Source organism: Chiloscyllium plagiosum, chromosome 19 (assembly GCF_004010195.1).
Source record: "Chiloscyllium plagiosum isolate BGI_BamShark_2017 chromosome 19, ASM401019v2, whole genome shotgun sequence".
NCBI lineage: Eukaryota > Metazoa > Chordata > Chondrichthyes > Orectolobiformes > Hemiscylliidae > Chiloscyllium > Chiloscyllium plagiosum.
The window spans coordinates 20,463,475-20,477,218 of NC_057728.1; the positions used below are offsets into that span (position 1 = coordinate 20,463,475).

The 13,744-nt window shown below is 37.8% G+C and overlaps 1 protein-coding gene across 9 annotated transcripts in view; it reads right to left on the bottom strand.

Annotated features, from left to right (window-relative positions):
* The window catches only part of atxn10 (ataxin 10), a 317,949-nt gene that overhangs the window by 270,308 nt on the left and 33,897 nt on the right, over positions 1 to 13,744 (bottom strand). For all 9 annotated transcript variants that reach the window (XR_006314464.1, XR_006314466.1, XM_043709270.1 and 6 more), the window contains exons 4-5: positions 6,588 to 6,684; positions 5,483 to 5,650 (exon numbers count right to left, since the gene is read on the bottom strand). Coding sequence is in view for 7 of the 9 variants with exons in the window: in XM_043709270.1 (XP_043565205.1) it covers positions 5,483 to 5,650; positions 6,588 to 6,684 (265 nt within the window). In the remaining 2 variants the exon portion in view is untranslated. The remainder of the gene's footprint in view (positions 1 to 5,482; positions 5,651 to 6,587; positions 6,685 to 13,744) is intronic.

Below are 13,744 nucleotides of genomic sequence, written 5' to 3' on the forward strand. Positions count from 1 at the left end.
CCAGAAAAGCTAAACAAACATACATCAGAAACTAAAAAGTTATTTAAACAAGGAAAAGAACTGCCAAAGCAATGCATCTGAAGCACAACAACAATTTATTACCATGGCAGCCTGCAATATATAATTATTTAATTATACAGGAACAAAGTGCAGCTTTTCATTACTAAAATGTCAAATAGGAACAAGAAACCGCTGCAGTCGATCAAAAATATGTTGTAGCTTAATTGTTAATACATCCTTGTAAAGCAGAGTTTTTTTAAAAAGGTATTCATACCAATTATAATATCAATTATATAGAAAGGTTGTTCTTATTGAAATGGGTGTTCAGTGAATGTATTCATATACTATTATATGTGAAAGTTTGTAACATCAAATTCTAGTCTAAAATCAGGTAGATAAACATAGCATAGGAGGCATGAGGAGTGTAGTTCCTGATTTCAGCATCACCGAGATGGAACAGACAGAAGATAAGGTGGAGTGAATGAGATACACATTATATATATGACAGTTCTCTCTGGTTACGAGAACACCATTAATCAGTTAGGGACCAGAGCCTTGCACAATTTTAATCTGATTAATCTGAAGGAAAGCAAATTAAATTTGTTCAGTAATTTCTCAAAGAAAAATGGCATCTCATCATGAACTCTCTTTTTCCAAAATTGACGTTGCTGACACTTTAAATATCTTTGTTGGGGATCTTCAGGATTAAGGTGCCTGAACATCATGACATGCCCACCAATAAGAAGCTTCTGAATCAGAGTCAGTAATCTGATCCTAGAGCTAAGTGAGTCCATAGTACCTCAAATACCAATCAGCCTTATTCATCAACAAAACCTGCAGGGTAAACCTCCCGCTGATAGCAGATTTTGTTTTAAACAAGCTGGGCACACAGTATGAAGCTCATTTTCTGTGCTGATAACTAACTGGTTAAGCCTTGTCCAGAGCAGAGAGTTCTTAAATAATGAGATTTGCTAATCTTTGGTAATATTCTTTCGATATGTATAATGGGGGGACTGTTATATGGGCAGTTCATGCCTTTATAACTAGGCAAGGAGTAATTAACAATGGGCATTCAAGCATACTTACATGTTTGTATGTATTAAACTGATCAGAGGTCAAATATGATTAACCATATTTTCAAAGCAAATCTTTGCAAAACTTTAAATTTTTCAAATAGTAATTTACATAGTTTGTACGTAGAAATAACTTAGAGCAGCAACACTAGTTTCAACCTCACTATAGTACAGATACTGGTTACAGATACTGGATAGACAGAGGAACTCGTCAGTAAAATGAGATATATTGCTGTTGCAACATTAACAAACATAAATACTGGTTTTAGAATCTGATGTGAAAACTCGAGGTGTTCTACATAATATGTTGGTGCACACAGTACTAAATATAGTAAACTGTTCGCAAGCTCCAACTAGAAAGACTAGTTTTCTTAGAGCTTGTCAGATTTCAGTCTGCTTTCAAAGCGATCACTAGATTTTACATAGTGCAACTTTTATAATACTTACACTGCAGTATAACAGTCATTATTTAATAGAATAAAGTTTCCTAAAGCCTTACAACAGGCTATCATTTGTATGTCAGGAGATTTCTGTTCCCAAACCACTGCTGTAGAATAGAAGTTGACAGTTAATCTTAAAATTAGAGCTCCGATCAGGAGTGAAATAGCAGATATCACTTGGTCATAGAGTCATACAGAAGAGACACAGACCCTTCAGCCCAGCTCATCCATGCCAAATCAGGTTTCCTAAGCTGAACCAGTTCCATTTGCCTGCATTTAGTGCATATCCCTCAATACTTTTCCTGTCCATGTACCTGTCCAAATTATCTTTTAAATGCTGGCACTGTACTCACCTCTATCATTTCCTTTGGCAGCTCATTTCATACATGTACTACCTTCTGTATGAAAATTGTGCCCCTCAAGTTCCTCTGAAATATTTCCCCTTAAGCTGTATAGTTTTAGACTCCGCCACCTTAGGGGTAAGACCATGGCTATTTACCTTATCTATCATCATCTTTACTTCTCATAAAACTCTAAAAAAGGTCACTCCTTGGCCTCCTAAGCTCCAGGGAAGAAAGTTACAGCGTATCTGGCCTCTCCTTACAACTCAAACCACCTAATTTTGGTAACATCCTTGTAAATATTTTTGCCACCCTTTCCAGTTTAATAATATCTTCCCATGGGACAGTGAACAGAATTGTACATAGTACTCAAAATGTGGCCTTACCAGTGTCTTGCACAGCTGTAACATGATGCTGCAATTCGTGCTCTGACCGATGAAAGCAAGCATGCCAAATGCCTTTTTGCCTGAAACATCGATTTTCCTGCCCCTCGGATGCTGTCTGACCTGCTGTGCTTTTCCAGCACCACTCTAATCTTGACTCTAATCTCCAGTCCTCACTTTCGCCTTCTTCACCACCCTGTCTACCTGTGACTCCATTTCCAAGGAACAATGTACTGCAGCCCTAGGATTCGCTGTTTGACAACACTCCCCAGGATCCTATCATTAACTGTGTAAGTCCTGTCCTGATTTAGAAACACAACAAACTAAAAGCATAAAGACAATAAACTTCAAAGGTGCAATCAGACACAAATTTTCTTTTTAATGAAGTTTCAAACAATTTGTCTCTGCGTACTTTAAATCAGATAAATGAACATTTATTTGAAAAAAACAATAGTAGCTCAAGAAAGCTAATTATAAAGTTTGATAAGAGAATAATACTAGCATATTTGTTGGGTTAATAGTTACATATTTTGGTGGTGGTTATTTTCCAAAAGTGTACAATACATGCTTGTAACTTTTAAGGAGACTAAATTGAGATCTGTACAGGATTTCAAAAAAATTGTACAGGATTTCAAAAAAACCCTAACTTATCAGCAAGTTCAAAAATATTGTACTAATTTACAAAGTTGCCTATAAAAATAAATAGGGAAAGATAATTACAGTCAAGTTATTTATCCCATGAGAGCTTTGGTTCACTCATGCCACAGAGTTAGACAGTTGCAGGTTCAATGCTCAGTTCAGGCCCAAAAATCAAGCTTGCCATTCCAGTTCAGTAAGGTTGCAGTGGCAGAAGTACTGCCTTTCAGATGAGGTACTAAATGAAATCATCTAATGTTTTATGTGGCTATACAGTAATAGTTCAAAAGTAGGGAAGTTATTCCAGGAATCCTGGTCAATGTTCCAATCAACATCACAAAAACAGATTATCTGGTCGTTAACATATTGCACCTTTTGGGAACTGTTGTATGCAAATTGCTTGTCCCACTGCCTACTTACAATAATGATTATACTTGAAAGGTATAAAATGGCACAAAAATGCTTTGGGATGTCCAAAGGGTTATAAAAAGTGCTAGATGAATGGAAGTCTTTTCCTTTTTTTCTTAATCCACAGATTTTCTCTGTTTATTGTGATTCAACATGTCAATGCATCTAAACTGTCATTTAATGGTCTTAAGATTTATTTTGAGAACATCCAATTCTATGAGGACTGTCATCCATGGTTGGCAGTGTCCTCAGTTGAGGAAAAGGAAGAACATGACAGAGGCACTCCTTGAAGATGGCATCATCACAACAAAGGCAAGAAACTGGGAAAAAGGAATGAAGTCTTTACAGGAAGCATAAATATATCTTTTTCTAGCCCCCTTCAGTTGTGAAGAGGAATATCTTTGGACTTAAAACATGTAATGTAGAAACACAAAAAGAGGAACTGAAGTGACAGAAAATTCCTCAGGCTCACCACTGTGTGTGAAGAAATTTCTCCTATCTCAGTCCTAAAAAGCCTACCCTGAATCCTTAGATTCTGATGCCTGGCTTTGGATTCCCCAACATCCAGAACACCCTTCATGCACTTAGTGTGCATAGTCCTGTTAGGGTTATATAGGTTTCCATGAAATATCCCCTTATTCCTCTAAACCCCAATGAATATAATCCTAACTGATCCAGTCTCTCTTCATATATCATGATATTATTTCAATGGTGATGGACTGAGAAAGATTGATGTAAAAAGGAACCCAAGTATCCTTGTACGCCAGTCACTGAAAGCAAGCTGCAAGCAGTTAGGAAGACAAATGTTGCCCTTTATTACAAGTGGATTTGACTGCAATAACAAGGAAGTCTCCCTGCTGTACAGTACCTTGGTGAAATCACATCTGAGGTATTAAGAAATACTTGCCATGCAGTAAGTTTAAGAAGGTTCACCACACTGATTCCTGAAATGGCAGATTTGTCATAGGAGGAGAGATTGGGTTGACAAGAAAACTTGTATTCACTGAAGTTTAGAAGAGTGACAGGAGTTTTCATTGGAACAAACAAAATTCTGACAGAGATGAACAGACTGGATGCAGAGACTATTTTCCCCCAGCTGAGGGTCTGGAACATTGAGTAGGGTAGAATATAGGGTAGACCATTTAGCATTAAGATGACCTTATGCATTCTCTACCACATAACACAGTGGATGTCAAACCACTGAATATACTTCAGATATAAGTAGATTTTTAAACTTAAAGTGAATTTCAAGACATCATAGTTTTGGGGAGAGAGTACAAGCATGGTATTGAAGTTAAGGGTTAGCCATGATCCTAATGAATGGCAGATCAGGCTCAATAAGGCAAATGACATTTTCCTGCTCCGAGTTTGTGTGTCTAAAGTCCTTTACGTACAATCGGAAACTAAAACACTTGGCTATCGTATGGGTGAAGCATGGCAGAGAAAGGCATTTTCAGCTGACAATTTATACTTCCATTCTAGCAATGTCATTGGCACAAAAAAAATCACAACTGATTTTATAAAACTGGAAAAAAATAGAATATCAAATATGATGTTTTTCTGATTACTCATTGTGCTTATTCAGCAAACTGCTGAGCCATACTCAGAAGTAAAATTTCAGGTTCAATTTTTAACTTTGTTAGGTTAGCCAAGACAATATAGTGAGTTGTGACTCAGAGGAAAACAAATCAGTGACTAATCACAATCCTATGTCTCCTGCTTGCAGATAGAATATTTTTGTGAGCTCATGTATGCATTGAAATGTTGAACTGATTCAGTTGTGCCACAGTTGAAAATCTCATGGTATCCACTGTCGGGACCCCAACACTGAGAACAGCCTTTGCAATGGTATAAGTAATGACAAATATTAGGAAAACATACTGTAGCATGGAGTCAGTGGCTTTGAGGGGAAGAGAGACACAAATTCTAAAAGCAGGGAAAGAGCTTCAATTCTGGAACTCCTGCTCAAAAAATGGCAACAAATTCTTCACGATGATCAAGAGACTGTATAATTAAATCTAAAAGTTAACAAGTCACCGACCATTCCAGAATTTTTTGAAACACAGAATTAAAAAATGCAAAGTAATACTGATGTTAATATTTTAGGAGGTAGACCAGCAGCTGAAGGCAAGTTGAAGTCTTATGGTTTCCTGCTCAAATAATTAAGAGTACATTTTAAATGTTGCTCAAAAAGTACGTACGCCCAATCTAGTTCAGGTTCTTTCTTGCATATCTTGATAACAGCTTCAGCCAGTTCAACCCCTTTCGTGTGGTTTAATAGGTCAGCTGTTCTCTCGGCATTAAGGCAGGTGAACAGAACCATGCAGCAATAGGTAACAACTTTCTTATCGGATTGAGTCAGGTAGTGCCTTAGGAGAGATTAAAAACAGGAAACTTCATACACTGGTTCAGGAAATCACTCTTGTATGCTTTTATATCAGATATATTGTCATGAAAGTAAAGAAGTTCAAGTTTCAGAAAAAAAAGTCTAAAGGTTTATATTTTTCTGAGTCATTTGACTTACATTCAACAATAAAAAATAAATCACTATTTTTAACATCTAACAATTGATAAGATGTTTCACAAAATGGGTAGGGGTGTGAACTAGGCATCAATTTGAAGTTTGTAAAGCTAAAGAGCCCCAATTTCAGTTCAGGATCAATTCATATTTTTCTTAATTAGTTCTGGGAAGTGATTCACCCCCTTCACCAAATGGTTTATCTCAGTCATTGGAACATAAACACAGGCGAGAACAGTTAAATAACGGACTTAAATGTTTTGTGTCGCAAATCTGTAACTTTGCAAACAACCTCCTCTTGATAAACCATCAAAGCATTCTCGAAACATTAAAAACAGTTATGGAGGGATATTACATTCTGGGGTACTGGCATGGCAGATACAGTTCACTGAGCTTCTATAATTAATATCAGTTAGATATCTGTCAGAAGGCAGGATTGGAAAGGAGAATAATAAATCAAAGGTTGACAAGGGCATGCCCAACTGTTTAACACCTGCCTACAGACTCAAACAGCATTTAACAAGGCCTCTAATATCCATCTTCTCAGCAGGATAACATGTGGCCCTGAGGCAAGATGGAAACATCTTATGGACTCAAACGAGGAAAAGAAAATAAAGTGTTTCAGAGAACTTATGGAATGCACTGACTTTGAATTATTTCAGTCCCAAGTGCTTTCACTGATGAGCAAAACAATTTAAGTGAAATGGGCAGTTTCATATCCCATAGTGAAACAAAACTTGGACCAACCAAACAGCAATTTGCACAACCAAATTCGAAGCGATACTCACAGAAAAAGATCTGGAAAGGCGCTTTTCCACAGAATATGCTTAGACTCTTCATTGCCAGTTACAAAGTTTCCAAGGAACTGAAGGCCGCATCGAATAGCTATGCAAAAACAAGGGCATATGTTTTACAACTAACTCCTGAAATAAAATTTCTTTCTAAAAGGAACTAACTTGTATCAGAGGTGTTCTCAAGTTAGCTGTCATGACTTGCAAGTATTAACAAATACTCGTTAACTTCAAATATGCATAAAAACATTATAATTTAGAAAATAGTTAAAAACAATTGCCAATATATTTATCAACAACAATTATACATTCATCTCAGTTGATGAAACATTTATGTTATTTGTTCCAACAGCAAGGATGTACTAAAAGCCATAGTGGATGATGGAAACCTGGAAGATAAACAAAAGTGCTGGAGAAACTTAGCAGGTCTAGCAGCACCTGTGGAGAGAGAAGCAGAGTTAATGTTTTGAGTCCAGTATGGCAATAGTTCAGATCGGACTCTAAACATCAACTTTGTTTCTCTCTCCACAGATGTTGCCAGACTTGCTGAGTTTCTCCAGTACTTTGTTTTCATTTCACACCAAGGGTATATTAATTTTGTTGGCCCTGGGTAACACCAAAGTGACCAGGCTTTTTTTTTTATTTTTATAAAGGAAAATAAAATAACGATTACCAACTTTGCTTAATTCTTAGATCTCCCACTACAGACGATAAGCTCACTGAAGAAAAAGAACAGACAACGTGCACCAGATTTCTATTCTTTTCGCTCTGAATCAGATAGCCAGGAAGCATTTGAGCAGACCATGTGTGAATTGCTGTGTTGGTACAGAACTCAACATATACAAGAGGTTTTGCAAATCTTTTCTGAATTAGATTGCCAATGATTCAGATCTTGGGAAATTTAAACACCACCCCCCGCCCAATACAATGTCACCTATCCCAAGGAAAAAAATAAATACTTTTATGAGTGATGAATATAAAAAGCATTTTAGCAAAGTTTTGAAAGTTACAAAATTAGATAACAAGCTGACAAATCGAATAACATCACAGATCATCTAATGTTAAACAGACTTCAGTTTGAAAACTAACATACGAAGCATTGATCTCGGCACAGATACTAATGACAGGAAATCTGCTGTTAGCAAATTTTGTGTTCCTTTTTATATCTTCTTTTCAAAGTCTATGCTTCTGGATGGCATGGGCTGTTCACAAATGATTGAATTTTATTTTGCAACTGAAGAAAATAAATGCTCTCCATGTATAGCAAAGAAAGAACACACCTCATATCGGATACATTCAGTGAAATTTCTATCAGAAAGATTTAGAAACTGGGCACTGAGAAACTTGATGACCTGAGCTCTCACTTGGTCACCATCTAACTGGACTGGAAAATCTGGTGGTCAATACTCTCACTTAGTCACTGTCTAACCTGAACAGCTATTAGATTTCCTCTGGGCATATACAATACTTGAATTCAATCTTGCTTCTCTGGAGCAGAACCAAACTTATACAACCATTTTAATCACAAGTGTGTAACCTCATTAGGTGTTATTTCTGCACCAATTAACCTCAGATCAGTATCATAAAAATGATTTTCAATGGGCTTTCTAAGTTATTTTATTTAATAGCTCCTATTTTCCATGTGCTTTGTGGATTTTCAAAGAATCATGGCTTCCAATATCATAGAACCTGACTGTATTAAGGTTAAGCACAGCAGGTCTGGCAGCTTCATCAGGACTTATGCCCGAAATGTCGATTCTCCTGCTCTTCGGACGCTGCCCAACCTGCTGTGCTTTTCCAGCACCACACTCTCGACGCTGATCTGCAGCATCTGCAGTCCTCACTTTCTACCTGTATTAAGGTTAAGCTCAACCAAAGCCTTTAAGGAATAAGCATTTATAAATTCTTCATCTTCAGTTTCACCTTAGCACCCAACTAAAAGCCCCACAGTATACTGTTGGAAATTAACTTCTGCTCTACTGTACTAACATATCTAATAGATAAAACATCATTTATTCTCCATATATAACCAATTTCCTCATTCAGGCCTGACATCCTGCAGCTTCAGCTTTTTAGCAGACCCAAGAATTGTCCTGAAGGTTCCCCAGTTCAGAAGTCATATAAATTAGACAATTCAACACATTAAGAGCTAATCACCTGTACAAATGTGCCCAAATCAGATATGTTCACCATCTCTGCAAGATCAAAGTAGTTTTAAGAGATCACATTGGTGCAATATCACTAAATTCAAATAGGTTCTCAAGAAAGGTCCACAAAACCTCTGTTGATGCACTTTAAATAAAACATGGGGTATCTCCATGCAAACAGAATATAAAGTAACTTCAGAGATAACATACGACTATCATTGGTAGCAATTCTCACATAAATAATATGACTACATATGCGTTCCTTTATTCAAATTCCTCCTTTCAATTTTCAAACCTTTGCATAAAAAGGTCAACGAACTTCTCTTTCTGCCTAAGTTATCATTGTTGACTTCTTCCTGAAGGATAGTCTCCAAGTGGAAATTATTCAAAAAGTTATACTGTTATTGAATAATACAGACTTAACAGCATACTGGAAGCAGGACTTGCTGATTAGTGATCAAAAGCAGGAACATAGATTAATCTTATCTTCCTATTCTAGCAGTCACAATCAGAATGCTTTCTTTAAATTAGATCTGTACTTCTGATTAACTTACTTTTAAAAATAAGTTAGACAGTTACTTGAAAAGTAATACTAAGGAGTAAAGGGAGTAAACAGGATAGTCTAGTAGATAAGATGCTTTGTAGTGAAAAGTACCAGATAGAGTCTTAATACAGTGAATGGCATTTTCTTCTGTACTTCAGATGGAAAGAGGCTTTCCTGGTATAAGTTTCAAAAGTACAAAAGCTTTATACATTTGTTATAGCTGTTATTGATTTCATAGTATTTTGCATTTGTTTAAATATTTTCAAATTTATTTTAATAAAGTTGCAGTATTATGTTTCAAGATACCACGCAAATCCACATAGCAACAGCTGAGAAATGAAAACTGTAAGGCTCCAGCATTTTTAGAACTACAGTAAATAAAACATAACCAAAGTAATGCCAAGAAATGATCTGATGTTGATAGATGTTTAATAATTTAACGGAATTCAATTATTCAACTGGCAGACTGACCAAGGACAAATTTCTGGTGGGATTCTGTATTTTAAGGAAGTAAAATTCCGGGAACCCACAGTTATGCACAAAATACAAGTCCAAAAGGCAAAGAAGTAAAACAGGAAACAGAAAGTAGAAAATTTGCAAACAAGTAGGGAAGGCAGAGGATACAAAACCTACAAAATAAACAACATACAGGTTGTTCAGTGATTAACTGCATTTATTTCAGTGCAAAATGAAATCTAATAAATAGGCAGATGAGCAGAGGGCACAGACAAACATGAAGTGTGATATAGTAGCTCTGACAAAACATGGTTTAAAAGGGCAAGAATGAGAGATCAGGATTTTCTGAAAGTAGTAAGGAGAAGTAAAAATATGGAGGAGAGGTCATAACGTTGGTTGAAGAATCAATTATAGCTGTAAACAGGATGCTAATGCTACAAGGATCTTCATCATACAAATGCAAAATATAGAAGTTCAAGTTGGCTATTTGATCTTTTAAGCTTACTCAAGCATTCAACAAGATCACATCACAGCTGATCATTTAGTAAAGGGAGCCTTCAGTGGGGTTTCACACAGTTCAGTACTGGGTTCCTTGCTTTTTTGCCATATATGTCTTTGATTTACAGTTAACTGTGAAGAGTTGAATAAATGATACAAAAACTAGAAGAATGGAAGTTAGCTGCAGACTGGAAACATCAATGCACTTGTTAGGTGGGCAAAAAAGAAACTACAAGTGAAATAAAACTGACAAAGTGAAAAGAAACACATTTGAGAGAGCAAATCAATCAAGAAAATACACAATAAATAGTGGGTTACTCAGAGGTATAGAACTACAGTAAATAAAATAATTACAGTATATGGTGTTACATATGGAGATAGAGGCAGGAAACTTTATTACGTTCAAAAAGTTTGCCTTTGTACTTTACGTGTTGCTATCTGCAGAGCTACAGACCAAGAGATAGGAACGAAGTTAAGCTGAACATCTTAACATCTGCCATACATACACAGCGGATTGTAAGGGCTTCTTCTTCTAGGCTGTAAAGTTTTTAATATTGCGTTCTTTGAAGAGTCATACCTGTCTCAAAACTTCAACTATTTCTCCTTCCACAGATGCTGCTTGACCTTGTAAAGTCTCTTCCCATTTATCTCTAATTCTTCTGACACTTTACATCAGTTTAAAAATTTCTAGTTCATGGGCTCCAGTGCCTCCTCTTTACTGTGAATATGCAATCCCTTTTACACATTCATCCCCTATCAGGATGGTCTCGGGGCTCTCTGCTTCTTCATGAAAAACAGTCCTGAACAGCCCCCATCCACCATCAGCCTCCTCAGCCTGGCCGAGCTCACCAACACTGAACAAATTCTCCCTTAACTCCTTCCATTTTCTTCAGGTCAAAGGGGTGGCCATGGGTACCCACATGGGTACCCTGTCTCTTTGTGGGCTACGTGGAACGTTCCTTGTTCATGTCCTACTCTGGCCCCCATCCACACTCTTTCTCCAGTATGTAGTTGATATCAAAGGTGTTGCTCCCCTCTCTTGCCCAGAATTGGAAAGGTTTATCAATCTTTCTTCCAATTTCCACCCGACTGTCACCTTCACATGGTCCATCTCTGACTCCTCCCTTCCCCACCGATATCTGTTTCCATTTCTGGGGATAGGCTGACCACTAATATCCACTACAAACCCACTAACTCTCAGTTACTTTGATTATTCATGCTTACACCCCGCTTCCGGTAAAGACACTTATTCAATTCTCCCAGTTCCTCTGTCTCTATTCTGATAATGCCAACTTCAATAAAGGGGGCTTCCAAAATGTCCACCTTCTTCCTCAAATGTAAGTTCTTCATCACCATGGTTGACAGAACCCTCAGCTGTGTCCATCTCCCGCACTTTGGCCCTCAGCCCCTTTGTTCCCTCCCACAACAGCAAAAAAAGAGTATCCCTCATCCTCACCTACCATCCAATCAGCATCCACATCCAAAGGATTATTAGCCACCATTTCCATCACGTCCAGTGGGATGGCACCACCAGACACATATTTCCCTCTTATCCCTTGTCAGCCTTCCATAGGGACCATTTCCTCCATGACACCCTGGTCCACTCTTCCTTCAGTCTCAACACACTGCCACACCCCCACAGCCACCTTCCCCTGTAATTGCAGAAAATCTAATAACTGCCCATTTACTTTCTTCCCCCAATATCCAAGGCCCCAGACACACCTTCCAGGTGAAGCAACAACTTAGCTGCATTTCATTCAATCTAGTCTACTATACTCGTCGCTGTACATTGTGGTCTCTCCTACATTGGACGACTGCTTTGCAGAACACCTACACTCTGTCCACAAAAATGACCCCAAGCTTCGAGTTGCCTGCCACTTCAACATACTAGTGTCCCCTGGCCAACATCTTTATTTGGCTTGCTGTGGTGATCCAGCAAAGCTAGAAGAACAACACCTCATATTCCACTTGGGAACACAGCAACCTTCTGAAGTCAATATTGAACTAATCATTTTAGGAGGTCAGCACCTTCTCCCATGTCCTCATTCCCAACCCCCATACGCCAAGTCTTGCCATAACATGGGCTACTAACACAAATAAACCATTGTCAGCTGCTAATGTTTTGTCTGCTCAACTGTTTTTCTCTATCTCTGGACTCTATCTCCACCTATCATTTACTCTTTTCCCCCCTCCCTCTACCCCACCTTTAGCATATTTAACCTTTTCCTATTAGGTTTTAAGAAAGGTCACAGGACTTGAAACATTAAGTCTGCATTTTCTTCACAGATGCTGCCAGACCTGTGTTTTCCCAGCAATTTATGTTTTTGTTTCTGATTTCAAGATAGTTCAGTGTGCTTCAGAATTCCAGTATCTAAAATATTTTGTCATTATTTGAAAAGTTAGGTTCATATCACATTGGTTGTAATAGAGAAATGGTCAAAAGCTTGGTCAATGAGATAGATTTTAAGCAGCATCTTAAATAAAGAAAGCAAGAAGTTTTGAGGAGGGTTTCAAACAATTTTTAAACAAGCTCTGCACTCATGGATTTCATCATTCGTGGGGTTCTCAGGAATGGAACCCTCATGGATATGGAGGAATGACTGTATATTAAATTTTGGTTTCTGACAAAAGGGTTTATATAGCACAAACATATATGGGCAAGCAAAGATGTGCAGGTTAGGTGAATTGGCCATGCTAAATTATCGCATAGTGTTCAGGGATGTGTCGGTTAGGTGCATTATTCAGGGGTAAATGTAGGGCAATGGGTCTGGACAGATTACTCCTTGGAAGGTCAGTGTGGACCTGTTGGGCCGAAGGGCCTGTTTCCACGCTGTAGAGATTCTATGAAAGGAATCTATAAAAGAAAGCACAGGCAGTGGGTAAAACCTGACCAACAATCTACACAAGCGGTCAAGAACAGGAATTGGACAGACACTGGCCAAAAATATTGTATCAATCATGTACAATTTTGGATGCAATTTCTTGTGTATTTGGTGATTTATGTGAACACTATAATCTATTACAGTGTATTTTGTTGTGTCAAAATGTAACTGTTGTTTTGGGGTCAGAAAAGAGACATTATTCTATCCTCTGGCTCTGTCCGTATTTCATGAACAAAGGAGACAGGTTAAAAACACATGGAGTATCCTGATCCAGATGCTCAATCTATCACATAACACTGTTGAAGAAGTGGGAGCCTTCTACAGAAACCTACAGATGAAGAGCACACGGTGATTCAATAGACAGTGGTACCACCAAAATATCGTCAAAAATAGTGAGGATAGCCGAAGAAATTCCTGTGGCAGAACATGTAGCAATCTGGAAGATCCAGGCACATGTAACTCAACATGTTTACTAGTCAGGTAAAAGGCAAATTCTGGATTAGTGATGCTGGGAGAGCACAGCAGTTCAGGCAGCATCCTAGGAGCAGTAAAATCGACATTTCGGGCAAAAGCCCTTCATCAGGAATAAAGGCAGAGAGCCTGAAGGATGGAGAGATAAGATAGAGG